This window comes from Manis pentadactyla, chromosome 5, assembly GCF_030020395.1.
Source record: "Manis pentadactyla isolate mManPen7 chromosome 5, mManPen7.hap1, whole genome shotgun sequence".
Classification (NCBI taxonomy): domain Eukaryota; kingdom Metazoa; phylum Chordata; class Mammalia; order Pholidota; family Manidae; genus Manis; species Manis pentadactyla.
In genome coordinates, this window is record NC_080023.1 from 132,648,331 (window position 1) to 132,674,200 (window position 25,870).

General features: G+C 48.4%; 1 protein-coding gene across 1 annotated transcript in view; it reads right to left on the bottom strand.

Annotated features, from left to right (window-relative positions):
• SLC24A3 (solute carrier family 24 member 3) overlaps positions 1–25,870 on the bottom strand; it is a 464,546-nt gene that overhangs the window by 152,747 nt on the left and 285,929 nt on the right. The window contains exon 3 of the mRNA XM_036892190.2: positions 14,838–14,914. Within this exon, the coding sequence (XP_036748085.2) occupies positions 14,838–14,914 (77 nt within the window). The remainder of the gene's footprint in view (positions 1–14,837; positions 14,915–25,870) is intronic.

The window sequence follows — 25,870 nt, forward strand, 5'->3', positions numbered from 1 at the left end:
TTGCAATTGTATCTGTTGAGGCCACAAGATTAACCACAGATAGAAGTGATGTGAAGTGTCCCACGAAAAGGGCTGAAATAAGACAAGTGCTGGCTTCAGAAAGTGGATGAGCTGCTTGGCAGTAATTGCCAAAATTCTATATTTACAGAAAACTGGCACTTCGTAAATACCAAGCTGTGCTATTTATATAGCTGTTTCTCAATATATGTGGGAATTCTGTAATTATCACAAGTGCTATTCAAAGACTTCTGGAATCTCAGACAAATGAGGGTAACAGATAGAGCTGGCTGAGCCCTGCAAACATTGCTAGCTGCTCATATGAGAGCAAAGGGTCAAGGCATGGTCCAGGCCCGAGCCGTGACCCATGTCTGGCCTAGGGGTGCTTCACTTTGGGGTATGGACAAGGCAATGGTGAGAGCAGGCCCCCAGTCACTCAGGGGTCTGGACATGGAGGGATGTGACACCTGTCCAAGGATGCCCAGCTCACCTGGCCTTGGACTTGAGGCTGGCTGATGCTACCCTGAGAGCACAGCCACAGCCCCATGTCCCTCCCTCCAGGAACTCCCTGGGTTCCCTGGCAGTTTGTAGGAATCACGTTGTTTCTAGAATAAATACTGAGAAAACTGATCAAACAACGTGCCCACTGATCAAGACTGGAGTCCCTTCCAGAGTCATCGTTCAAGTCATTGTCACAGGAAGGGAGCCTCCCTTCCCCAGCTCTGTCACTCAAGCTGTGTGCACTGGGCAAGTTGCTTAAATTCTTTGTGCCTCAATTTGCTCACCTGTGAAAGTAAGGAAAACCTACATTATGAGGGCAAGTCATTTACCCTGTCAGAGCCTTACTCATTCATCTGCAAAATGGGAATGAGAAAGGTCATGAGATAGGACACACTAATGTATCCACCAGCGCTTGGAAAGCTACTTGGGCCTCTCACTACTGTGATGTTTCCCAGTACATGTTTTACAAGATGTCAGACTCCTAGGAGATGAGGCCTATGCTTCTCTATCCCTCCCTGTCTCCATTCTGCAACTCTCAGTTACAAAGCTCTCAGCAAATATTTCTTCCTTTGATTGACCCCAAGGTAGTTATGCATACACTGGTCTGAACATAACAGAAGCAATTGTTCCCTTGCACTAGTGACTTCTCCTGGCCTCAGTGTGCTCATTTATAAGATGGGGTGGATGCCAGACACCGGGAGGATTGAAGGAGAGGGTCTGTGGGAGAGACCAGCAGGCTTTTCCCCACACAGTAGAGCCCCGCCAATGCCACCCCTCTCCTCTTTCTCTTCATGGCCTGGGAGCAGAACCACACCTGTCACAGTTCTCTTTCTCCCACTCTTCCTTGTATGCATCTTCATAGGAGATAAGAGATTCCTAACTACTTGGTTGAATTTTCTTTGCACTTCAGGAAAACCCTCTGATGCACTTGGACCACTGGGTCCATTTGTGGCTGAAAAATGAGATGGGGGTGTCAGTGGCCTACAAGCCTGGAGGGCACCCTTATGGCAGAGGAGCAAACAGCAGGTGACCTCTCTGCTCTGCTGCCACCCTGAGGCCTGTGCATGGGCAGAACTGCTGCTACGGCCATGCATGGAGGAGCTAGGCCATGGGCAGGCTGAGTCAGGCAGCGTCTGGCATCTTGCTCCTTGCTATTAATACTGATGTGGGGGCAGTGGTTCCTGTTCCTCTGCAGGAGCCCTACGCCTATTATGGAGCAGCTTTGGGCCTTTGCTCTGCCCGTGCTGGTCACATGACTTGATCTAACCCCAGGGCCATGGAGATGTGCCTGTGATAAGGCACACAGCCTCCCAGAGTACCCCGTGACAGCCCAGTGCTCAAGCTGGTGAGTTTCACCTCCTGCCTGGTGAGTTTCAGTTGGGCAATATCGAGACTGCTGTGTGTTTTCTGGAACTTCAGGATCCTCCGAAGGGCTATGTCCTGGGGAATTGGACAATGTCATGCCTGTCCAGAGGTGGATGCTTGAAGGCACTCAGGAGTCTTTTTATCTATTAATGTAAGTTGGATTAGACCTTGAGAACATCTTCCTCACTTAAAGGTAAAGAAGCCAAGATCCCCAAGGGCAAGTGACTTGCTCAGTCATAGAGCTGGTCAGTGGTGGCTGTGGCACAGAACGGCCCACCACCTTCGTGCCACCATAGAAATCAACAAGCTTAAGATACATCCTCGCCTCAGTCATTCTTTCCTCTGGCGAATGGGTTTGATGTCATCCCCCATTTACCCCAAAGACAGACAGAGACCCTCAGCACTCCAGTGATCTGAAGGTATTCGAAGCCACCTGGCTGTCCTGTTGATGCCCAGTGAGTATGATTTCTCTGTAGTTTGTGATTAGAAACATGACAATGGAAAACAACTGAAGTCTCTGCCACATCTTGCAGGAGCCCCCCTTCATTCCCTTCCCTTCCCATGCTGTGTCTCCATGCCAACATCTCTAGATCAAGCAGATGTGAATACATTCGCAAAAGAGCTTTTCCTTCCTTACAATTTTTTTATAAGAGCCAGCTAATTTTATAAGGGATGACACAGTAAATCATCTCTTTAGTCATGCTGAGCTCTTTCTAGTTTGAACAGATTCCTCTCTGAACTGACTTGTCTATTTACTATAGGAAGGGAGAAAAGAGGATTCACTTTTTGCCATTTTTGGTATAGAAAAATCTGGTTCCCTTGCCAGCAGAACAAAGAGTAGAGGAAAATTTCCAGGCAGCAGGATGTTAGTGTGCATGCACAAGCAAGAACAGACATGTGTAACAAACTGCACAAGACAGCAGTATAGATGGTCAACCTGGATTCAAAGGAAGGGAGGTGCTCCAGGTACCCAAGGTGCTATGGACTAGAAATGTCTGAGGATCAGGAGGAAGTCCTGTGGGCTGAAGTGTGGTCAGTGGTGGAGCAGCTAGGAGATGAGTCTGGAGAGGCCAGGGCCTGGAAAATGCTGAACATGTGCATCCTGATCCCTGTGTGTTTCTAAAGGATCACCTGGGCCACTCCATGGAATATAGATGTGACGGTGAGATCCCGGTATAGGTGAGGTAGGATAACAGCCTGGAGAATGGCCATGCTCTGGAGATTGAGAGAGGAGATGGGATGGAGACACAGGTTGGAGATGGAATGGCTAGGACTCACTGGTGGGTGGGATGGGAGAGAAATCAAGGCTGACTCCTAAGACGAGCAACTCAGTGGGTGGTGGTGACAACTGCTAAGATGGTCAAAGCATAAGTGGGCTTGCAGGGGAGAATGAAAGGTTGCTAACTTTTAAAAACTCATAGCTCCATTTTAAACTACATTCTGACTCCACGCCTTCCCATTCTCCCTTTCCAGTGGGGTGCTGAGTTGTCAAAGGAGATGTTGAAAACACATACACACACATACCTTTATTTGTCCAGAATCCCAGTTTAAGTAGTTGTGCCTAATATGTTAAAAATTACTTCCTCTTGCCTTTTAAAGAAGGGTTGCAGTATCCATAATATGCATAAGTGTGTGCAACGTGTGCATTCAGATGTGTTGTATGTGCAATATGAGCATGGGGACACAATTACCCTGAGACCTGCCCTCTACATAGGAGAGTAATGGCTCTTGCCTTAAGCCAACTCTGTCAAACAAAAAAGCAATGAATTTGAATTAATCTAGGCCTGTGTCCAGGGAGGATGAGAGGGTCCAGCCCAGGCCAAAACTGCTGGTCCCATCACAGCTTTAGGTGCTGAAGAGCACTGTACTACCTGCCAAAAATACATGGCTGCCTTAATCCCTGCAGTCCACAGCACAGAGAGGACAGTTGTTATAAGTTCAAGAAGGGAAGAATTAGATTCTCAGGCTTCTACCTTCGTGCATAAAATGAGAACAATAATGAAGTAGCAGACAAGACAGATTCCCTGTTACCTTTGGAATCTTCTCCTGAGCAAGGAACAGGGCATCCTAATGTCCTGAGGCTACATCCCAAGAATCAGTGGAAGGCACCCCAACCAAAGGCCAAAGAATGAGGCCCCATTTGGACCTAATTTGCATTCTAGCTTTGAGATTTCTAGATGAAAGAGATGTCTACATCAAGACATCTATTTGCAAACAGATCCTAGGATGCTTGGGAGAAATGTGAAGAGAGCCTTAGGAAATGAGATTTTCAAAGTGAGTCGCGTAGTCAAGGTCACACACCCTGCGGGGGAGAGCCAGGTAAGGGGGAAGCACTGTGGGCCCTGGCTTACACCAGGGGGGGTTGATGGTTGAGTTTATTCCAAATGTCTTCCAAACAGGCAACTTGGGAACTAGTTCCAAATTTCCCAATGAAAGAGGTGGGGCCAGTCATCTCTGAAGGTCCCTGAGGTTCCTTAAAATGTGAGAATGAGAGAGCAGGAGCGATGGGAACCATTCTGGAATATCTTCAGGAGCCTTTGAAGGGAGCAAGAAGCTCTCTGGAATCAGGGCGATGGAGGGGTGGGGGTGGAGTCCTGGCATCTGGGAGGGACAGGCCTGTTTCCTGTATCACCCCCGGGCTGAATGGGCTTAGGGAACCAAAGCTACAACCCCCAAATCCCACCTCTGCCTGTGCTGAACTGATAAGATGTTTGGGTGCCTTGCCTATGCAGGCACTGCCTTTGTTAGCTGAAATAATACCTCAGTAGACAGAGGCCAACCCTTAGGGAAAGAATTTAACTTAACGGAGTTAGAGAACATTGTGACCACGTTTGTTTAGATGTTATGTCTCTGTGCAAATGTTCAGAAAGGACTCTGAGTCAATTGTGAAACCGTGAAACAGACGCATCTTTGCAAGGGAGGGTCTTCTGTCACTGGATCTTTGCATTGTCTCAGCTGCCTGGATGAGGCATGTATCTGTAGCAGGCAGCCCTGGGTTCCCTTTAACTCTCTCTCCCCTGCCTTGTATGCTGCGGTATCCTGAGTATTTTAACTCAGTGTATTTCTTTCAGTGAAGATCCATTGCACAACACAACTCCTGTGAGGGGACGGTAGCCTCTCATCCCCATACACAGGTGGGGAAACTGAGGCCCAGAGGATGGAAGATCACACAGAAAGTATGTGGCCAATTCAGGATTTGAACTCTTGACCCTCACACTAATCCTGAGAGGTGGTAGAACTTGTCAAGTCCAAAGTCAGATGCCTTGCTGAAGGGAACACATGCTGTGGGACAAGACCTTAGCGATTCCCAGATCGTGGCATAGGAAAGGAATACAATGTGGGGCTGAATAGAAAGCCAAGTTGCCTGGAGAGGGGGCGCAAGGTGACACAGCACACCGGAAGGTGGTGCTGACAGTCCTTCCACGTGGAGTGTGGGCGTGTGTCCTGCAGACTCCCCACTGTTCACTCGCTGACAGGATAGCATCTTCCCTGCTCCCCCACTCCTATTGGTTTAGACACACTGAGGGAAGCTACAGGACAGCCTGCCAAACAAGTCTCTGGAGTTCCCAGCCGGGTGAAGTCACACACAGGACACTTGCTGGCACAGGACTCACATGCCAAGCCCACGTGTGGGAGGAGGTGGTGCTGCCAAAAGACCCAAGGAAGGGCTGGCCAGGATCTTCAGGATGAGCTCAAATTTGGACCCAGAGGCAAGTCTGCTTCTATCTGGGAGGCCTGGCAGGAATGTGTTGTGCAGACCTTATCAGTACGTGCCTCCAGCCCTGGCACTCATGTTCCTGACATGCCAGCTGGACAACTTCTGCCTTTCCCCGGAGGCTTTGTGCAGCTCCCCTCCCATGGCAGTGAGCCCTGAGCCAGTGACCAACAGGAGGTGGGATTTCTACTGCAGCCCCCTCCCCCTCCATTGGGGTAATTGGAGGGGCATGTCCTCACTACCTGCCAGTCCCCGTGGGGTTAAGCTGCTGCCCACAGGGGTGACTCCTTACCTCACAGCTTTCACTGGCTGCCTTCCCCCCTTTGCCTCCCTCCCCAGGGTACTCCTGGGATCATCCCCTAAAGGCAGCACCTGTCCTGGACTCCTGCTCAGGCAGCCCCACCTTAGACACGTGTCTTGGCCCCAGGAAGCTCTTCTGGTGAAGAACAGGCTGCAAATCTGGGTTCCTGGGTTCCTTCTAGGATTTAAGGTCAGGTTTTTCGTTAAACTTGAACCCCCTATCTGGAGTTTCTATATTACATCAGCAGCAGGGCAGGGGGTGATGACAGATAGAGGAAATAAAAACCAAAGTTCTCTCTGGATAGCATTTATTCTGATGTCTCAAGGCATGATAAACAGCAGGTCTTGTACTGAGGCTCTCCAGAGAAAAGAATCATGAGGAAACTATTGACAAAGAGCAAGACCCCTGAACACCAACATTTAAAACACATGGAGTGTGTTCTGATAAATTAGAGCATTTCATCGACTATTTGATTCAGATTGATTTGTTTCTTATTTGCTAAAGACTAGTTCTTGAAGCTAAGACATATGATAAATCCAAACAGCAGCACCTCACTGCTTACTTAGCTTTTGAACTTACACTTTTCAGAGGAAAAAATACTACAAAATTGTAGCTCCTCAATACATAACTATTGAACATAAATTGGGACTGTTGGCAAAGTCATCCCAGAGGAACAGAGAAGTAAAGTTTATTTTCTATATAACAAAATAAATTAATATAAAATATCTAGAATGGGGTCGAGTGGGCCGAGTAACAAACTAGGTAAGCAAGATGAGGAGGCACACGTCGACTGCAGAGGCCTGGTCTGCACGGGGAGACATTACTGCACTGTGTTCAGGACATGAGCCATGAGAAGGAGATGAGCTCATGTCGCACGCTGGTTGGTAGGTGCCTAGAAGGGACTGGAGTCCAAGATTCTGCATCTCCTGGAGCCTTGTGAGTTTCAGAGAGGGGTCTAATGGGAACAGTAGTAAGGGCAGGTAAAACTATTCAGGCTGTACCTCAGAAGCAGAACTAAGTACCGGGATTCCCATGGCAAGCTTCCACTGGGAGGGGGACTCCCAGGCGCTTTCAGTAGATAAGCAGGAAAATGACTTGGGGAAGGTCAGGCAACTAATCAAGGTGTTATCAGGCAAGGTGCTGGGTGGGCACCTAAGCTTATTCCTGTTTGGGCAACTCTGTGAGACAAGGTGGAACATGTCTTTCATTTAGTCCAACCGAGGCACAGGAGACTGAAGCATTTACCCACTGACCCCTCTCCTCTCCTTTGAGCTGCCCTGTATTCTGGTACAATGGGCTCTGGGGGCCAGAGGAGCTCAGAGCCCCAGAGGTTGGAAGCTGGCCGTTGGGCAGGCATACCCAAGCTTCGAGCACTACCAGGGTCCGGGGGTGTAATCTGTGCAATGTCACTCGGCTGACGCATGGCACACCTGCCTGTCTCTACTTCTCAAAGCATCCTGAAGCAGCGGGTGCTGCATGTACCTCCAGGGACAGGTGGGGGAATCAAGGCTTGGCAGGGCAAAGCAACATGCCCATGGCTACATAGCTAATAAGTGGAAAAGCCAGGCCTGAGAGTCAGATGGTTTCATTCAAAATGCACGCTCTAACCATCATGCTTTATATCCCACACAGGGGTCCTGGTGAATCAATCCCCCCAGCAGGCCCGCCGGCCTCATGGTTGGGCCTGGGCCTTCTGAAGTAAGTCTCAGGAGCAAGGAGTGGGAAGCAGTAACTGGAGATCTATTGAAACATAATAATTTACTCTGTTTGTGCTAATCCTCTCTGGACACCAGCTTTAGCTTTGTGTTGACACTGACAAATTAAGGACATGATCAGCACTTTTCCAAGAGTAAACATCAAATTCCACAAGCTCGTCTAATCGTTTTTCTCTTCCAGGGTGAAAGCCCTTAACTAAACACGTCTGCCTGGCAAGTGCACTTGCTGACCAGATCACATAGGTCCCCTTAAATTTCAGCCCCCCTGCAGCCCCTTCTCCCTGGGCTTGATGGAAACTCCAGCTGCAGAGGGGCCTTGGGGACCCCTGTTCTGTTGCTCATGAGGACGGGGCTCTGGATGGATCTGGCTCTGGTCACATGACAGGAGGTGCTTTGTGATGTGTTAAGCGCAGGTGAGCTGCCCTTAGAGGGTTGTAGGATGGGGAGAAGGTGAAGGCCAAAAACGTTAACATTTAATGAGCACCTACTTTGTGCTCCCACTTTACAGATGTGAAAATTGAGGTCAGAAATTCTGTGACTTGTTCCAAAGCGCTGAGCTTGCTGGTGATGAAGGAGTTTTCTCACTCCTAATTTGGCTGTCCTTCCTCCTCATTGGAACACCCCATCGGGCCCTGGTGGCTGGCAGTACCTTCCCTGCATCCTGTTTGTCTGAACTGCTAAGTCCCACCCATCCCTTAAGAGGGCAGACTGAAGGAGAAGTGCCTCTGTGTGGGCCACCTTTTGTCCTTGCTATCTCTGCTTAATTTCAAGCCGACAACATAAGCCACAGGAGGGAAGAAACTGAATTAAAATTCATAGGTAGGTAGACCGTCTCGGCAACCCCATACCACATGTGGCTATTTGACTTCATATTAATTAATATGAAATAAAATAAAAGATCAGTTCCTCAGTCATACTAACCACATTTCACCTGTTCAGCTGTCAAGTAGCCAGCAGCTACCAGCTGGACAGTGTAGCTAGAGAACATTTCCATCAGCAAAGAAAGTTCTATTAGATAGTGCTGGCCTATAAAAGTAAAGTCGAGTCTCAGAGCCAAAAAAGCAAAGGGATAACCTTGGAGAAACAAAAATAGTAACCCCCGGGGCTGAGAAGGACTGTGAGCTTTGATATGCAAAGCTGCCTCTCCAAGAGCTGGTGAGGGACAAGGGCCTCCTCCACCTCCTGCTGGTACCCTGTCCTTTTTGCACCCTAAGAACCGGCTATTGCATCAAACAGTTTATTCTTTGGCACTTAACAAAAGCAATCTGGGCCCCAGGGAGGGAGCACATCCAGAGAACTTCTCCTCCAGATATTAAAATTAAACAGCAGAGATAAGTGGAAGGAGCTCAGGTCACAGGAAATGATGTCCACTTGGGAGGCCCCTTCCAGAGAGCCCCTCCCCAGGACTGGAAGCCCAGAGGAGTAAGGTAGCCCTTCCCCACCTGGGACTTGGGCTCGCCCCAGAAAGCCCCCCACTCGGCTTCTCCAAGAACACATCCAAGTTAGCCTTCACTGCTGCTCTGGGTGGGGAGGGTAGCCTTGCATGAGGGCTGCAGAACCCAGATTCCTCTCTCTGGAGCTGTCCCAGCCTCGGCACCTCCTGAAGGAATGAATCCCTGTGCTTCAGTCATGCTGATTGGTTATTACCTGACACAGGGAAGTCAACCCATCGGCTGGTGACCACAGTCAGGCAGGAAAAAACTGAGCCAGGCCAAGTGGAGACTTAGGAGGCTAGACTCTAGGTAGGGAGGGATCAAGCACAGCAGGTGAACCAAGAGGACCCCAAGTAGGGTCAGGGCCAGTGGGGAGCAGAGACTGGACAGGAGGATGAGATGGAGACATCCAGGTCATCCAGGCACTCTGCTAGGCTGGGAATACCACCACCGGGAGGAAATACGGAATGGACTGAGATAAAGCACAAATCCAGAGGACAATGGTGTGTGAATAGCCTCCCACCTCCCCATCCCATCCCGATCACTTTCACTGCCTCTAACCCCAAGGCCTTCCTCCATGCCAACTGGCTTCCCCTGCAGCTTTGCAGAACAAGGAGGTCTTAATGGAATTATGAGACAGAAATTAGCAAATTCTTGAATTTAAAAAGCTGATCTGGGAATGAGACACAATGTGGATTCAGGCTCACAGAACCAAGTTTCCCCAATTCCCAGACCAGATTAAAAATTCTCTGGGCTGGAGGAGAAGAGAAATGTGCACTGGGGGTTTGGGGGAGACCAATGACGTTGGGGTCGAGCCCTAAACATTGTTATTTGGGGATGTCATAGGGTTGACGTCATTGCCATTCCTGGAGAGTCTGCATGTGTGGAAGCCCTGGCCTGACGTCCCAGCACAAGAATCCTGCCTGTACTTCCTAAATGCCCCACCCTGGACAGAGCCCACCTCCTGTAATGGGCACAGACACTGAAGTTTAATGGAGATTGGAGAGGAGTCCCCACCACTGGCCAGAGCAGGCCTGTGGCAGATGGCAGGGGAAGGGAGCCTGGTGTGGCCCACATGGCAGCCACCCTAGCAGCTCCATGAGGAAGAAGTCCCTTCTGTGCCCACAGTCAACACTCAAGTTTCCTATGGGGCTTCTTGGAGCATGTCTAGATTTTAAAATATGCAGATGGACATCAGAAACATTCTCACTGATTTCTTTCTGGGCTGGTCCATGGATGAGTCCGAGTTGCTGGACCAGTTAGGAGCCCAACTTCTACAGAGGCTCCCTTGGCCTTTGTAAGGTCTTTGCCTTTGTAAGGGCTGTACAATCATTTTGAGGAACATAGTAAGTACCCTATACACCACCTCACACACAAATCTGTAGGAACATGTGCCTACAGGGACAGGGCGATTACATTCACGTGTAGAAAGAAGGCTTGAAGGCCAGGGAAGCTGACAAAGTTAACAGAGTGTATTTATTTCTGCTGTGGAGGTTAATTTATTAAGGATAGGCCCATTCTGAGCAAGAACTTCAAATGTTGATAATTTAAAGCTTCTCCTACTGGAAGAGAAAATGTGTAGTTTGGCTTATAATCTCAAAGATTCAACTACCTACATGAGGTATGATCAGCAAAATTTCACAGACTATTTATAAATTACGAATAAACTATGATCCTAGAAGATTATTCACAGGCATCTTCCTCTATTGGGGCAGTCTCCCTGAGTTTATAAGGTGCAAATTTCCTCACAGACAGGACATAGTGCCTCAACATTTTAACAGATTGGTTACCAAGTAAGTTCTAAGACAAGTGTGTTTTCTCGGGGATATTCACTGTTGATAAAGATATACAAATGATGGGTTTCCACACTAGATAGGAACCCATAGAAAAAGAACAGTCAGAAAGAATAGAAATTATTTTTTTAAGTGTATTCCTGGGATTTAGGGTTTCTGAAGTTCACAAAACTAGAAAGTTCCAAGGGAAAAAATGAAAGTTACTGTGCTGGGAAAGTTCAACCATAAATGGCTGTTGGATTTCCACAAAGCTCACACAAAAGGGGGAGGCATTTGAATGAAAGAAAAGAAAGAGAGAAGCAAGCTTTGATATCTAAGAGTTAAAAGATTGTTTTGGGGGGGTCTTCAGACCCATCTGTGTCCACAGACCAGTACCCAGCTGGTTGAAAGCTATGAGCTTTACAGGGCCCTACGTGCAAAGCAAAACTCAAGGGTACTAAATGGAATGGGGAAGTTCAGGTTTGGATGCAAATGCTCAGCATAACAGGGTTTTGAGTATGGTCTGAAGGGACTCCCTGGTTGAGATCCAAAATTACAGCCAGTTAATTCCATGAAAGGACAGCCCCACAGCCCTCTCTCTGGGGCAGCCGGGGTGGCAGGACACACCTCTGGCCCCTCCCCTCACTGGACAAGGCCCACCAGGGTCTTAGGGGCCTAGAGACAGCTGGTTGACATTCCCACCACCCCTCCCCAGCCTGAGTGCTCCTTAGGGTGCTGGGACTCTGGGACCACTGCACAGATGGCCCTGAGCCACTTTATGTGGCCTGCCTGGGTCTTTCTCCCATGATTGGAGGGCAGAACACTTGGGGTCCTCTCTGGCCATGCCTGATGCTGTTCCCTGGGCAAGGAGGGGCTGTAAGATCGTTTCCCACGTGGAAGCTGAGTCACTTCACAGTGCCTCCCAGGGGTGGGCCCCCACCCCTGGCCTCTCCACACCCTCAGCTTCTGCTCACTGCAGACCCCCTGACTCACCAGTCTCTTCATCTTTGATCATGGGTTTCCTGTTCCTGCCTGGAATTCCTTTTCTCCCTTCTTTGGAAAATGCCTGCCCACTCTTCAAGTCCAGCTCAAATGCAGCTCCCAACACCAGACCATGCCTTCTCTGTGCCCCCACGCACGTGGCAGAGACCCAGTGGCCAGCACTCAGCATGAGGCAGGAGCTGTCCATGAGTGGGTCTCCTCACAAGACAGTGGGGCTGTGTAGGGTGAGGCTGTATCTCAGGCTCCTAGAAGGGTCCAGCCCTGTGCTATCAGATTGCAGATGCTTAGCAACGCCTTCTAGACAACCGGAGGGCAGAAAGTCATACTTGGCTCCTGGCAGCTTTGCCTTGCGCGTTCATCTATTTCCTGCTGACACTGAAATGCTACAGGTTTCCTCTGGCAGCGTTCCTTGTTGCATCCATTGACGTTCATCTAACAATTCTTGGGCATCCTAAATGCACTGGGCATCATGGTAGGTGAAGGACAAAAAGGATCACTCATTCCTGCACTGAACCGTGCAATTTTTGTTGCTCAAAGCACCAGACACTATACAAAGGAGCTTCTCTCATGAGGCTTACATCTTCCTGGGGTTATGTTCTTGTAAGATAACGTAAGATTTGGTCCTTGATCTCAGTGAGGGCAGGCCCACCCTGACATGTGTCTCTGCCATATAGAAGAGGAGCTCTCCTCTGGTCTGAGCCTGGCTCCACCCTGCACTGCATCCTGCCTGAGGATGCCCCAGGCGGCAAGTTCAAACTTCTCTCCTGGGGTCTCTCCTCTCTGAGAGGCAGATCTGGGGAGGAGGGCTGCACCGGCTATGGCAGCAGGCATGGGTGATCTGGGCAGAGAATTCTGAAGTTCCATGAGCCTACAGCATGTTCTTGAAGGGTCAAATGCCCATATTGGCCCTTGGACTCCTTGCCCTGTGATTTCTACAATGCAGGGCCCAGGGCAGGAGGTGACTGTAGTACCAGTGAGGACCAAGTGCAAGCTACAGGCTTATGTCACTCCTTCAGGGCAGTGTCGAGGGGGATTATCAGTGCCTACTATGCCTTCATGCCCCTGGGAATGTACCACCACAGGTGCAGAGCTGGACGGTGCCCTTGGCACAGTAAGAGCAAGGCAAAGTCACCCTGCTCTGCTTTCAGTTGCACTCAGAGCACCCCGAGGGGGGTGGGGAGAAGGCATCCTGCCCGCTGTGGGCCACAGCACTGCCTGGGGAGGATGGAAGCTGTTTGGGCCCAGAGTGGAAGCTCGCATCTCACATGTTGAGCCATCAGGGTGCTAATGGCTCCAGGGGAATTCTGGATCCAACCCAGTGTCTGGGTCTCCTCAGCCATGAGACAAGGGAGCCTCCTTGGTGCCGAAGAGGGCAGCTGGCATCCGTATTAATTGCTCCCTGCATGTGACTCTCTTGAAGGACAGGGAGGACTGCAAAGCGTCTGTTTTATCATTTGGTATTTTTAGAGAATGTCTTTGCTATAAAGGGACTTCTCATGCCTTTTTTTTGGGAGGAGGCTCCTGGGGGATTGGGCTAAGTGGGGAAAGGCTTGCAGAGTTGATTGCTGTCACCATGAAGGAAGTCAGGCTTAGGTCCGCTTATGGTCCAGAGAGGTCAAATATCTCATCAGAAGCTACACACAAAGCAAGGTCAGCAGAACTGGGTCATAAGCCCGCGTCTGCTCCGACTCCAGAGCCCAGGGTGTGCCTACTGACCTGCTCCAGGGGTGGATTGAGAAGTAAGGTCTCTTTGCGACCCTTGAGTCATGGTACACTGTGACAGCAATGGGATCTGGTGGAAAGGATGTGTGTGGCTTCTGAGGCTGGGGCATTCGAGGCCTTGGAGCTTACTCCTCGTTCACTGTAGCCCACCCTCTCTGAGCCCCGGGCTGCCCCATGGGGCCATGCTGGAGGAGCCACATGGAAGCATGCTGGACAACAGTGCCAGCCGAGCTGGTCCTCTGGCCTGGACACCAGACAAGGGCATGTGGATGCTCTCTGGGAGGGGGTCCTCCAGCCCCACCATAGGCATCACCAGCAGACCCAACTGTTCCACCCCATTTATACTTGGTACAGCATTCCCTCCATGCCCTTTCTGAACTACTGACTCACAGAGTCCATGATCAGTAGAAGGGGTTACTGGGTATGTCACTAAATTTGGAGAATCTATTTTAAAGCAATAAATAACCAGAATGCTTTTTTAAGCATTAAGAGATAATTAAGAGAACCCTGGGGGAGAGTGAATATCGTGGAGATGGGAAAGCAGTGACATGCCCAGCATCTGGCCTGGGTCTTTCTGACTCTGCAGCTACTCCTTAGATCCATCTTCACATACACCCCCTCAAACTTCCCAAATGGGGATGAGGAAAAATCAAAGGCCTTCAATCTGGGTCTGCAGAGGAATACCAGGGTCATGGTGGATATTAAGATCCAGGACAAACTTTTGCTGATCACCTACTATGCGCCAGAAGTCCTTACATTTAACCCATCAATGTAACAAATTCTTTGTCCCTACCATGTGCCAGGAACAGGTCTGGGAACTGAGCCATGTACAAAACAAAGCCTCATTTGTTTAGGGGCATACATGTGAATGATGATGATGGGCAATAACAAATAACCATGTAATATTATTGCAGGCTGTGATCAGTGATATGGAGAAAAATAAAGGCGGATAAGAGACATTTTAGACAAGTAGTATTTTAGAAAGGCTGGTGAGGAAGGGTTCCTCAAGACAGTGGTGTTTGAGCAGAGAGAGAGCAAGGGTAAACAGTGGAGAGCTAGTCTGTTTTACCCCGGAGCCCATGTTTTGGGCACTGGTATCAACCAAAGAATATATACAGATTATCTTCCAGCTTACAAACTGATGGCCTCAACAAGGGTACATTTGGAGATCACCCCCAACAGGGGTGAGGGGGTGCACACCAAGTGTGTGGACAGGAGGAGGCGCCATGACTCTGTGGGCCCTCACTGTGCACCCACCCCAGCCGGGCCTCCCCTTCCAGCCCCTCCAGGCAGACCCACGGGAGGAGGACTCACACAGAGCACATGGAGGACCACCGCTCCCTGTCTTCTGTCCTCGTTGGTGAAGATGTCATTGGGGAACTCGTGCAGGGCTGAAGAAGGAGAGAGAAAACCAGCTCAGTACTGATGACAACATTCTCAGTGCTGGAGATCTTTGGTGCTGCTGCCAGCCCTCATTTTAACATGCTGTCCATGAATTTGGATGAGAAAAATTACACCTTTATGCTCATTCATCTCTGACCAGAAAATAGTGTTTTGTTCAGAAGGTAGGCAGTGAACCACAGGGGGTACCTGGGACTCTGCCTGCCACGGGTGTTTTCATGACACCTTATCCTACCACAGTTGGTGTGGTTCCCAGTTACCACATCAATGGTGGAGTGGTGTTCAGATCATTAATTATGTCTGAAGGTGCTAATGAGGAAATATGTGAACTACTGTCATGCATATTTATTTTATAATCCTTTAACAACTTCATTTAATATGCTGAGTTTCCTTTTGTAACCTATGTATTTTATTGCATGCATTGGAACATCTTTCTGAGCAGAAGTCTGTGGGTTCACTACATTACCAAGGAGGTCTATGGCACATACAGGGTTAAGGCCACTGCTCTAAATTGTCCCTTATTTCCCACTGTGCCTGCTCTGGCTTGGGGCCTCTGCTATGTGCCTATTACAACTCCCTCCCTGCTTTTGACTCCCCTTTTGAACTTGACCCACATTTTCAACTGAACCAGAATATCAGCCACAGTGATGCTTATTCCCTCTCCCAGCTCCCAAACCTTCCATATTGGGAGATGAAAGTCCAAGTCTGCAAACAGTTTTTCTGAAGCTAATCCAGGCTATTTCCCACTAGAACTTATTTCTCCCTCTCCTTATACTTTGCACGTGTTCATTCATTTTGCACATGGGGCCAGGCTGTACATCTAGCACATAAAGCATGGCCCACCGAGCAATTACTGACTGAGCAGACACTGCATGCCAGGCGGCAGGTGAGCCAGGGGAAATTCAGCACCATTACATGTGTTTCCATGTTCATCAGATGGGAAGGTGTGCTATCCCCTGAACACATCTTGCATTTCCTTTCTTATATCTTTGTTTGTTTATCTGCACAGATTTTATCATCAGCCTGGAATAGGGCCAATTGCCAACTGTGCCCCCTCTTCCTGCTGCTCATAAATACCAACCAACCTTCATGGTAGGGCCTTCATGGGGCCCATGCTCTCCTCTCTGGAGGACTGTCAGACCAGACTCTGCAGGAAGCTGCTGGGGCCCTACTCTGCCCTCAGCCCCACCTTCAGTAGGTGTTACCAGCTGATGAAAGGGCCTTTCCCTCAGAGCTCTGCAAGGTCCACAACTCCTCCTCAGTGGGTCTGCAGGGAAACCATCACTGGTCAATGGGAGATGCACAAATGGCACCTGCTTACCACTTGTCTTGTGTTAGGTTGCCCCAAAAGCAGACCCTCAGACAAGGATTTGGGGACATGTAGTTTATTTAGGAGGTGACCCCTGGACATGCTGTGAATGAGGAGGGTGATGAGACCAGGGAGGGAGACAGTAGCATTAATAAGCGGGCGGGTGACTGCTTAGGGCACCTAGGGCCCAGACCTCCTGGGGATCCTGGACACTGCACAGAACACATACTACGACTGCAGCCTGGTGGCCAAGGGTTTGTCCAAGACACAGCCTTTGGCTACTCTGTGAAAAGGCTCTGCTCTCTGCTTCCAGGGCACCACTGGATGAAGGCATTGTGCATTCTTGGTGGGAGCTGTGTGTGGGGCAGGCTGTACATCTAGCACATAAAGCATGGCCCACCTGCACATGACCAGCCAATCACACTCGTTAGTTTTATGTGATCCTTTAAGAGATGAGATGGGGTAGACAAGGAAAGACAGGGATGTCATGATGGCCTCAGGTGTCTCTCCAAGCTGAAGTTCTTCTAAATGGGCTGCCCTGAGTCCTTCCAATCAATGAAGGGGGGAAATGAGGGCAAGCCTGGAGGATTTCATCTTGAGGACCAAATGCACCTACAAGCTGGAAATTACCAGGAGGGGATGAGAGTACACAGATCAAGCCAGAATTTCATCAGCCAGGTGTAGGCACTGCAGTGATCCAGGCACCTCACTGAAATGTCTCTGTTCTAGCATCTTCCCTCCACAGGCCCAAAACGCTGGCTGTGCACTCTTGTTCGCTCTCCAGCCCCCTGATGATAAACCACTCTAGTTCCTCCTCCCTGAAACCCCCCTGCTGTGACGGTACCCACGCAGGCAGATCTGGAGAGACCTGGCCTTTGCAGCCCCGTCATTCTGGCCTGCCCTTCTTTCCCCACCTCCGGCTCTCCATCTGCACACAGGAGGGCTTTCATTTTAAGAGATGCCTACTCAGGCTTTCTCCTTTGAACTTTTCTTTGAACACACTCTAGGTAAATGAGTTTTAGTCCAGATAACCACTCGATGGCTTTCACATTTCCCTCCCTTCCCCAAGAAATCCAGATGGGTCAGAAACACGAGAAATGTTCCTTTCTGCACACTTTGAAGCCCAGGAAATCAACAGCCTCTCTGGTGGGGAAGGGGACAAAGGTAAGGAGAGGAAAGGCCCCTGCAGGTCAGGCCTGTCTTACACCCCAGACTTTCCTGCACTGACTGGTTCCCATATTTGCCTGCACTTGCCCAGACCTTGTGTCCCAATCTTTGCTTCTGAAAAAAAGGACAACCACTGCCCATAGCTTTGCAGCTTCTCCTTTCTGAAGAACCCCTTTGTTTGGTATAAATTTCAGTACCCTTGGGAAGGGAGGATTGGGCTGGTCTGGCTGATGATGGACCAAATGGGTTGAGACGAAGCTTTGGATGGGCAGGACGGCTGACACACTGTGTGCAAAGATGATAATGGTGCATGTTCATTGGGCTCCGGCTCCGGGTGGGCACTGTGCCCTGCATGCATCACCCCCTTTATCCTCACAGAGAGCCATTATTCCCACTTTGTAGAAGAGGAACCCAGGGCACAGAGGATTAGATACCACACTTGAAGATCCTCAGCCCGAAGCTGCAGAGCAGGGCCACACACCCAGCAACGGCAGGCTAATGATGCCCCTCGCAGCTGCCATCCCAGCTCCTGGTGCCCATGTGCACGCTTACCCTGCCAGCTGACTTCTTCCTTTCAGGGACATCCTCCAAGCAGGGCACTGAACTGATCTACATTCTACCACCCTGCACTGGAGGGAGACAAGTGGATGCTTTTGTTCTTCGCATTTCTTTTGTGTAGCTGCCCCAGGGCTTTGCTGCACTGGCCAGTTCAGGGTTTAAATATGACAACCCTATTGCCCTCTCATTCCCAGAGCTGGATATGGGGTTGTGTGCCAAGTTAATGATGGCTCACAAGAGCCACGACCCTCAGGGAACTGTGGTGGGTGTCACGCAAAACAGTTGCACGTGAGGACTGCTTACCATCAGTGAGGAGGAGAGGGTGGGACAGAGGTACATTCTGTGCCTGATATGTGGAAGCTGGCTACTTTATTTCCTGCTCCTCAGGCTTCCTACATGAGGAGAAAGGTGGCTTTGAGCGCACACTGGCTGAAAGCAGCATGTGAGGGAGCAAAGGCCACAGGCGCCAGTCCCCCCAGTCTGCCTCTGCAAGGCGGCCACACTGGCGCCAGCTAGTGCTCCCTGCCTGTCTGCTGCTTCATTCCTGAGGTAACCCAGGGCCCGCCGTGTGATGGCTCCATTAAGGGTACTGAGTCAGTAAGGACACGTTTATGTTTTGAGTCCAGGCATTTTGATGCAAATCCCCTTGGCACTCTACAAACAGCAAGTGGATGAGGAACACGGCTGTGAGTAAATGGATCCAGTGGGCTTTGTGTTATGGTGGGGAAGGGTCTCAGCAGAGGTCTGGATGCCCAGCCAAATCCGGGACCTGCTGGGGCTCTTGGAGAACACCCTGCTGGAGGCTGTGCCCTCAGATGGGGTCAGACCCCTAGAGCTCCTGCTGGCTCTGGAAGGCTAAGACGTCATCTGAAGTCCTGGTTGAGATCACAGCACAGGAGGGGGACTGGGTCTCTACAGAGTCCTCCTTCCTTAAGTGCAGGGGCCCCCTCTCTCTGAGGTCCCTTCTTACTGCTCCTCTAATCCAAGCACAGAGGGAAGTTGGTGCAGATAGCAGATGGCTAATAAGTGTCAGCAGGATGAAGCACTTGAAGGGAGCAGCCTGGACAAGTCAGGGATGGAGAAAGTCAGCCTTGCCCAGCTGGCCCAGTGGTATCAGTAAAGAGCTGCCAGCCGCTGAGTTTGCACCCTTTAGACCAAGCAAAGTCCCCACCTGGCCGACACACTGGTGCCACGAGCACACCTGGGAAATGTTTCCAGAATAGACATGGCTGTCCAAGAAGAGTTTATGCAGACAGCGGCACACTGGGCTGGAAGGCTCTGCTCAGTGCTTCTTGGTCTCAGTTTTCTCATCTAGAAGACAAGGTGGGGCTTCTAGTGTCTCCTGTGGAGCTGGCAGCTGTGCTGATGCCATCCTGGCTTCCTCATGCCCAAATCCAAAGGAACTAGGGGCATTTCTTAGTCAAAGCATGAGCTAGGATGCTAGCCCAACCTGAGAACCTAACATCCTCCTTGGGCTGTTGGTTAGAGTTTGCACAGTGGTGCACAGTGGGGAATCAGGCCCAGGTTCAGATCCTGCCTGTACCACTCATGGTTATCCTTTTCTCTCTCAGAGCTCCACTTCCTTCAACCATAAAATCGGTGTGTGGAGCCCATCCTTGCAGAGGGCTGGGAGAATGCTACCCCACCATGCTCCCTGAGCTATGCATCACTGTTCTTCATTATTATAACACTGATGGGATGCTGGCCCAGCATAGGGCCAGGGACACATTCCTTTCTGGTCTTGGGGTGAAGTCCACCTATGGCCAATTCCTGCCTGCCTTGTGTTGGCATCTGTTTCTCCAGGGTGCTGTTTAGTCCAAAGAGGCTGCATGAACACATGGCTTCCAAGTAAGTGCCCCCCGTGTTCACACTGTTAGGTCAAACGGCACACATGGCGTGCTGGGGACAGCTACACAGCAGGCTGAGGGTTCCCCTAAATGCCTTCAAAATCCTTGAAGTCTCTTTCTGCGGTTTCTTGCTCTCGCCTGATATTCCTTTCAGAACATCTCCAGCCCCAGGGGCCAGCAAGGCAAGCCGTGTGGTTCCCATAGAAACCCGAGCCCTGGCTGAGGGGGCTCCCCTTACCATGGCAACTGCGTCGCCATACTGCTCCCCTGGCTGCTCTCCGGAGGCTCGAGTCTGATGAGCCTAAATGGAGGTTTGCAGGGGATGGAGACTATTTTCTGTTTTGTTTGAAAAAAAGAACTGCAGGGACATTCCCGGCATCTTTAGATGTACTAACTGCACTGGATCAAGTAGAGCAGCCCCAGGTGAGGCTCAGTACATCCCAAAGGGCCGCCACCCTGAGCACGCTGGAGAGAAGGGGATCTGCAGCTACAGCCAGCAGGATGCCCACCTCTCCTTCTGGGGCCTTTTCACAGCAAGATACCTCAGTTGCTAGTTCATCTTGACTGACAGGCCTCTTGGGGACTGCCCCAAGAATTCAGGGTCCTGACACTGCCCAGCTCCTGCCCAGCAGCAGAACAACTTCACACTTGCACTTTGGACATTTCATCCGTTCTGGCTCCCCAACCCCCAAAGCCTCTGCTCCCTCCTCCCCTGGGTGTGGTAACACTTAGCAGCCCAGGGAGCCTCTTGACTTTTCTGTGGCCCAGTGTACTGTGCAAGTGGCCAACAAATGGGTTTCTAACCGAACTGCTGTCACTGGTTGCCTGCCTGTACCTTTGACTCAACTATGCTGTGAGGCCCGTGAGGGCAGAAATCCTGTCATTTCTCTCTCTGTGGCCAGCACCCACCAGGCCGGGGCCCACGAAAGAGAATAATAAATACCAAGTGAATGCAAGAACGAACAAACTCAGAGGCCTTTCTCCCAAGTGATGGTTTCTGTCCAAACACAAGGCAGAATTATTAACTGAGAAATGACACAGGGAGCGATAGTTCAGTAAAACTCCCAACAACTGGATTCCAACTTCAGTGGCCATTTGGGCTGTTCACAGATATCCCATTTCTCTTATTCTGGGGACCTGGAAGGAATACTCTTCTAGGTTCCCTTTAAGGTTAGGAGGGGACATGCAGCTTGCTTTGGTTAATGAAATGTGAACAAAATGACACATGTCAAATCTCTGGGCAGGCTGGAGTAGCTAGTGTCTGATTCACTAAATTGTGTTTTCTTACCTAAAAACATTCATGAACATGAAGATCAGGATGAACCTTCTGTCAGCCTGGGTCCCCAAGTGAGTCATACCAGAATTCCATTTTGTACAGGAACATGAGTAAAAAATAACATTTTTATTTTTTTTGCCACTGAGATTTGGGCTATTTGTTACCCAGCATATCCAAACCCACCCTAAGTAATGCAATAGCAAATATGGTCTTCGGCATCCCCACGGCATTTTGCACATGAGGCCTTGGCCTCACAGCAATTTTTATTTTCTTCTGTCTCCTCCACTGGACTTGGGGAAGGCAGTTAAGGATGGAGGAACTTCATTCTTCTCTGTACATTTTTCTGGAAATTCCTTCTTCTTTTCCCTGTGTGCCTAGCGCCTAGCTAAGAGCCCAGCACAGAACAGTTGCTTAATGAGTGTTTATTGATCAAATAAACACATTTGTCATTACAGAAGAATCTGTGTGAAACTGGATATATTCACAGCTGAATTTTCTAAACATTTAGTCTCTGGAAAAGTTTCAGAGATGATACAGTGCCCTCCTCTTAGGCTCCCTGACATTCAACAAGACACAGCAGTGCAAGGGGAAATGCGTATGGCCATCAGAGGGCACAGGGTGTCCCAGAAAACCGCAGGCTGTTGTGGGGTCATCTCGGGAATTGGTGTCGGGTTCTAAGGACCATGTCTTAATAACAAATCAATCATGTGCAAAAAAGTGCAGACTTATTCAGCCCTTACCATGTGCTGGGTACCATACTCAGACCTGGTGACAGAAAGGTGAAGCATGCATATCCTGGCCACTGAGAAGTGGAGCCACCAGTTGAGTGGATGTTAGACTCCATTTTCTCTTCAGTCATTCCAATAAGTTAAGTATTCTGACTTTAAGGGTGGAACTAACCTTCACTGAGTACTGTAAATATATACTTATTACTTTTCATTGTTTCTGCATGGTAGGAATCATTACCCCGAATTTAGAGATAATACATCGAGGCCCAAAGAAGGCAAGTAACAAGCCCAAGTTCACACAGATGTTAGTGGAAGAGCTGAGATCATAACTGGGGTCTGACTCTCTAGCATGATGATTCTTCTTGTTTTAGAAAGGGCAAACTGACCTTCTTTTCCCCTTGACTTTTAAGGGTACAAGTCCTTCCCTTCAAAAGCCAGAAACAAAGTTCTGGATGTAAATAGATTGATGTGTGCACTGGAACAAGACCATGAACAGCATCTCATGAAGGAGGATGTAGCTGCAGGTCATGGTAACCAAGAGTTCAGTACAGGGATTATCAAAATATTGACCAAAAATATTACCAATAAATTCTGCTCAGAGAATTGTTTTAGCCACATGCTTGTGTGGTGACATTTGCTTCCACAGGCAGCCAGGGTTTTATAAGAGCCTGAAGACCTGGATGGGAAACCCTGTTCATCACTCACTCATGAATTCTATGGCCTCAGGGAGATTCCTTAACTGCTTTCATTCTTAATGTCTTTATGTGCAAAATAGGAGAATGAAAACAATACCAATTTAGGTGGTCATTATGAGGATGAATTGTGATGCTGCTTATGAAATATGTAGTACCTAGAATCAGGTGATTATCAAATGGTAGCTCCTTTAATTTTATTAAATAATGGAGAGGGAGAAATATGGACAAGGTGTGTTTCTCAGCATATCAATGCCCTGTCCACACTCCTGAGGTCCTTCCACTTTTGTGCTGAGCAACTACAGCACTGGCGTCTCTCTGCCTGAGGTCTTTCTCCAAAGCTGAGAGAGGGTGTGCCGACCAGATACCAGGGTCTGGATATGCTGGAGTTTTTATACTGCTCTTTGCCCCAGGAGAAACCTTCAACTAAAGTCTGATAGACAGTGGGTGCATAAATAACTGAGCTCCCTCACCCCTTGGGTGAGAACTCTGAGGTGTGTTCTGCATTGTTTGCTAGCAGTCTCAGCGGCAATAAGTTCTAGTTGCCCAGAGTGACAACTGGCCTTATAACCCTCTTGACTGGCTGCTTTCCCCTCTCTGTCTCACTTCCTAACTCCCCTATCGGGACTATATCTCAAATAAACTTGTACATAAATCTGCCTCAGGGCCTACTTTGATGAACCTATATTTAGACCAGGGGATCTAAGAATTTTGCACCTTTGTATCTCCCCATTTCAACAAAGGTTAGTTTTTCCAGCAGACGACTCATGCATATTCAGGTGAATCCCCTCCCCTGCCACTGATGGCAACTGTCTTCAGTGGCCTCCTTTCCATGCCTTTATAGAGAAATGATGCGCCCTGCATTGTCATTAGCAGCATGGAAGCACTTCACGTCTCACTGCCTTTGCCCCTTTGTCATGGTGCTGAGGTCAATCCAACACACCCACAAGAGGCTCCCTGACTTCCACTTCAGAGCTCTTTCTCTCACATCCCCATTGGCAGGAGATTTTCACAATCATCCCACAAGCTTTTATCCTGGAAAGGAATAGACATTCTCTCCAACTGAAGAACCCCCATCATTTAGTTACATAGACTTTTGGCAGGACACTGAAATGTAATCTGATGAACTAGAACCCTATTTCTTTATTAATAATAAAAAGACGTGGCATCAATGCCCCTCATGTTCCTGAGCCAGTAGGTACTGTAGAAAATACAGTGAATCCATGAATAATGTAGTGTTCTCAGGCCACAGACATGGCAGCAGATAGAAGGAGGCCTATTTGCAGGGGCAAGAGCCTACAACTTGCATTTGTTGCTCACATGGGATTACTACAGCTGTGTCAATAATGAATTCTCATTAAAGGAAATGAAATATTTATTGTAAATAGCCCCATGGTGTCCCAAATTTTATGCCCTCCTTGGACTCCTCTAGCCTTCAAAATGTCTCTTGGTGTCAAATCAGAGGTAGAATGTTTGGATGGATGAACTGGGGTCTGACCCAGGTGTTACGTCTCTCATGCTCCAATGTCTGCTTATCAATCCAGAGAAATTCAGGCCAACAAGCTGATGTACACAGAAACCCACTAAATAGCTTCTTAAGAGGATGTACATGGCTAAAAGGAAGGCCCATTCCTTCTCAGCACTCTTGGAAAGGATGAAGATGCATGGAAAAGTTTCTTTTGGAATGGAAAACTACAATTAAAATAGTCCTTTTTGAATGTAGCAATTCCTCTTGGAAATCTACATTGAATTTTTTTTATTCCTTATGCATTTATTTTATAGAAGATGAAATGCATGCTCAATGACTGGAGATTTCAAAGTCAGTGATTTTTAAAAATGCTCATCCATCATATTTTGGAGATACAAGTCATTGTTCAGGTTTTATTGGTCCACAGCTGGAAAGGTTTTAACAGAAGGATTTGGTGAGAAACACAGTTAAAGTTTCCCTCGGATTCCCCTTTCAAAACATGCTCTTCCCCTTTTTCCATGATATTATTCCACAATAATCAGCTTTAGGGGTAGAAAATGGACCTCACATGTTCATTAGTTGACTGGGAAAGACTGCCTGGTACCAGGGGCTCAGTGTGGTAGAACATCTTGACCTACTAACATTGTCAGCCATGGTTATGAGAATGGGAATGGGGATGTGTGTGTTTCTTACTCCCCTTCACTGAAGCTTTGCTGACAAAGTTATATAATTAAAGAATAACTGGCACTCCTGGATCTTGGTAATACGGATACTGCCATCATGTCCTTTGATCTGCACATCTTTTAGAATATAATCCATTGAAGGGGGGACTAAAAGAATTTCAATACAATTTCCCAAAGATACTAAATATATTAAAACAAATGTGTTAGGTTTTACACACTTATAAAATATTAGCTTGAAATCTAGTCTATAATAATGAAATAAACATCTAAGAAAACTCACAGCTAGTTGTAGGAAGAGATGTAAATAAACTATTGGCTAATTCAGTTGGCAAAATACAAGCTGTTGCTCATTCCTCATTTAGCATCTGGCAATCTCTGGCCTCTCCTTCAGAGATAAATGGAGATATTACCTAAAGGAAATCATTTTCCTTTCTAGGTTACTATGTGTTAGATATCTTTTGCCTGTTTACCTATGGAGTTAGGCCAAAGCACCCAAGAATTTTTTATTACACCTCAAACTCTTTCATAGGTAGATTTGAACTGGAGGCTTTTTACTTGCGTCACTAGGTCTGTGCATATCCAAAGTCTAGATTCCAAATATCCTGGATCCCTCTCTTGTAAAACATCTGTCATTGAATATGAATGAAAAATAAGAGTATAACATTCCAAACAAAATTTCTCATGTCCGTTTCTCTCCACTCTCTTGGCCCATCTCTGGTTTCTAGTGATGGCACATTATAGCTGTGAATGAAACAGACTGAGTGCCTTTTGCTTCCACAATGTTCTTCAACTAGGCTTGTGGGGTATAGACTAAGAGTAGGAACTAATGACAAGGAAGATATCTTAAGAAGGTCATTGTGTTGTCTTGTAATTACCACAAGACTGGTCACAGTGTGGAGCAGGTGAGATCAAAACAAGAGGATTGGGACAGAATATACTTGATGTGTGTGTAGTAATTTATTACATATTTGACTTTGTGGATGATAAGCTGAAGAGACTCTGGATTCTGTTGTCTTCCTTTGAAGAATGTTGAATTTGTTCTGGCAAGAAGTTAAATTACTGGAAGGTCATCTCTGGCGATGGTTTTAGGCTTTTTTCTAACAAATGTCTGTTCTGATTATGCTCTTAATCCTGGGATTGGTCCTTGTAGGATTTCAATGGAAAATCTGGGCTGTTTATTAAGTCCCTTAACATTGGGATGTGACCTCCAGACTCTCT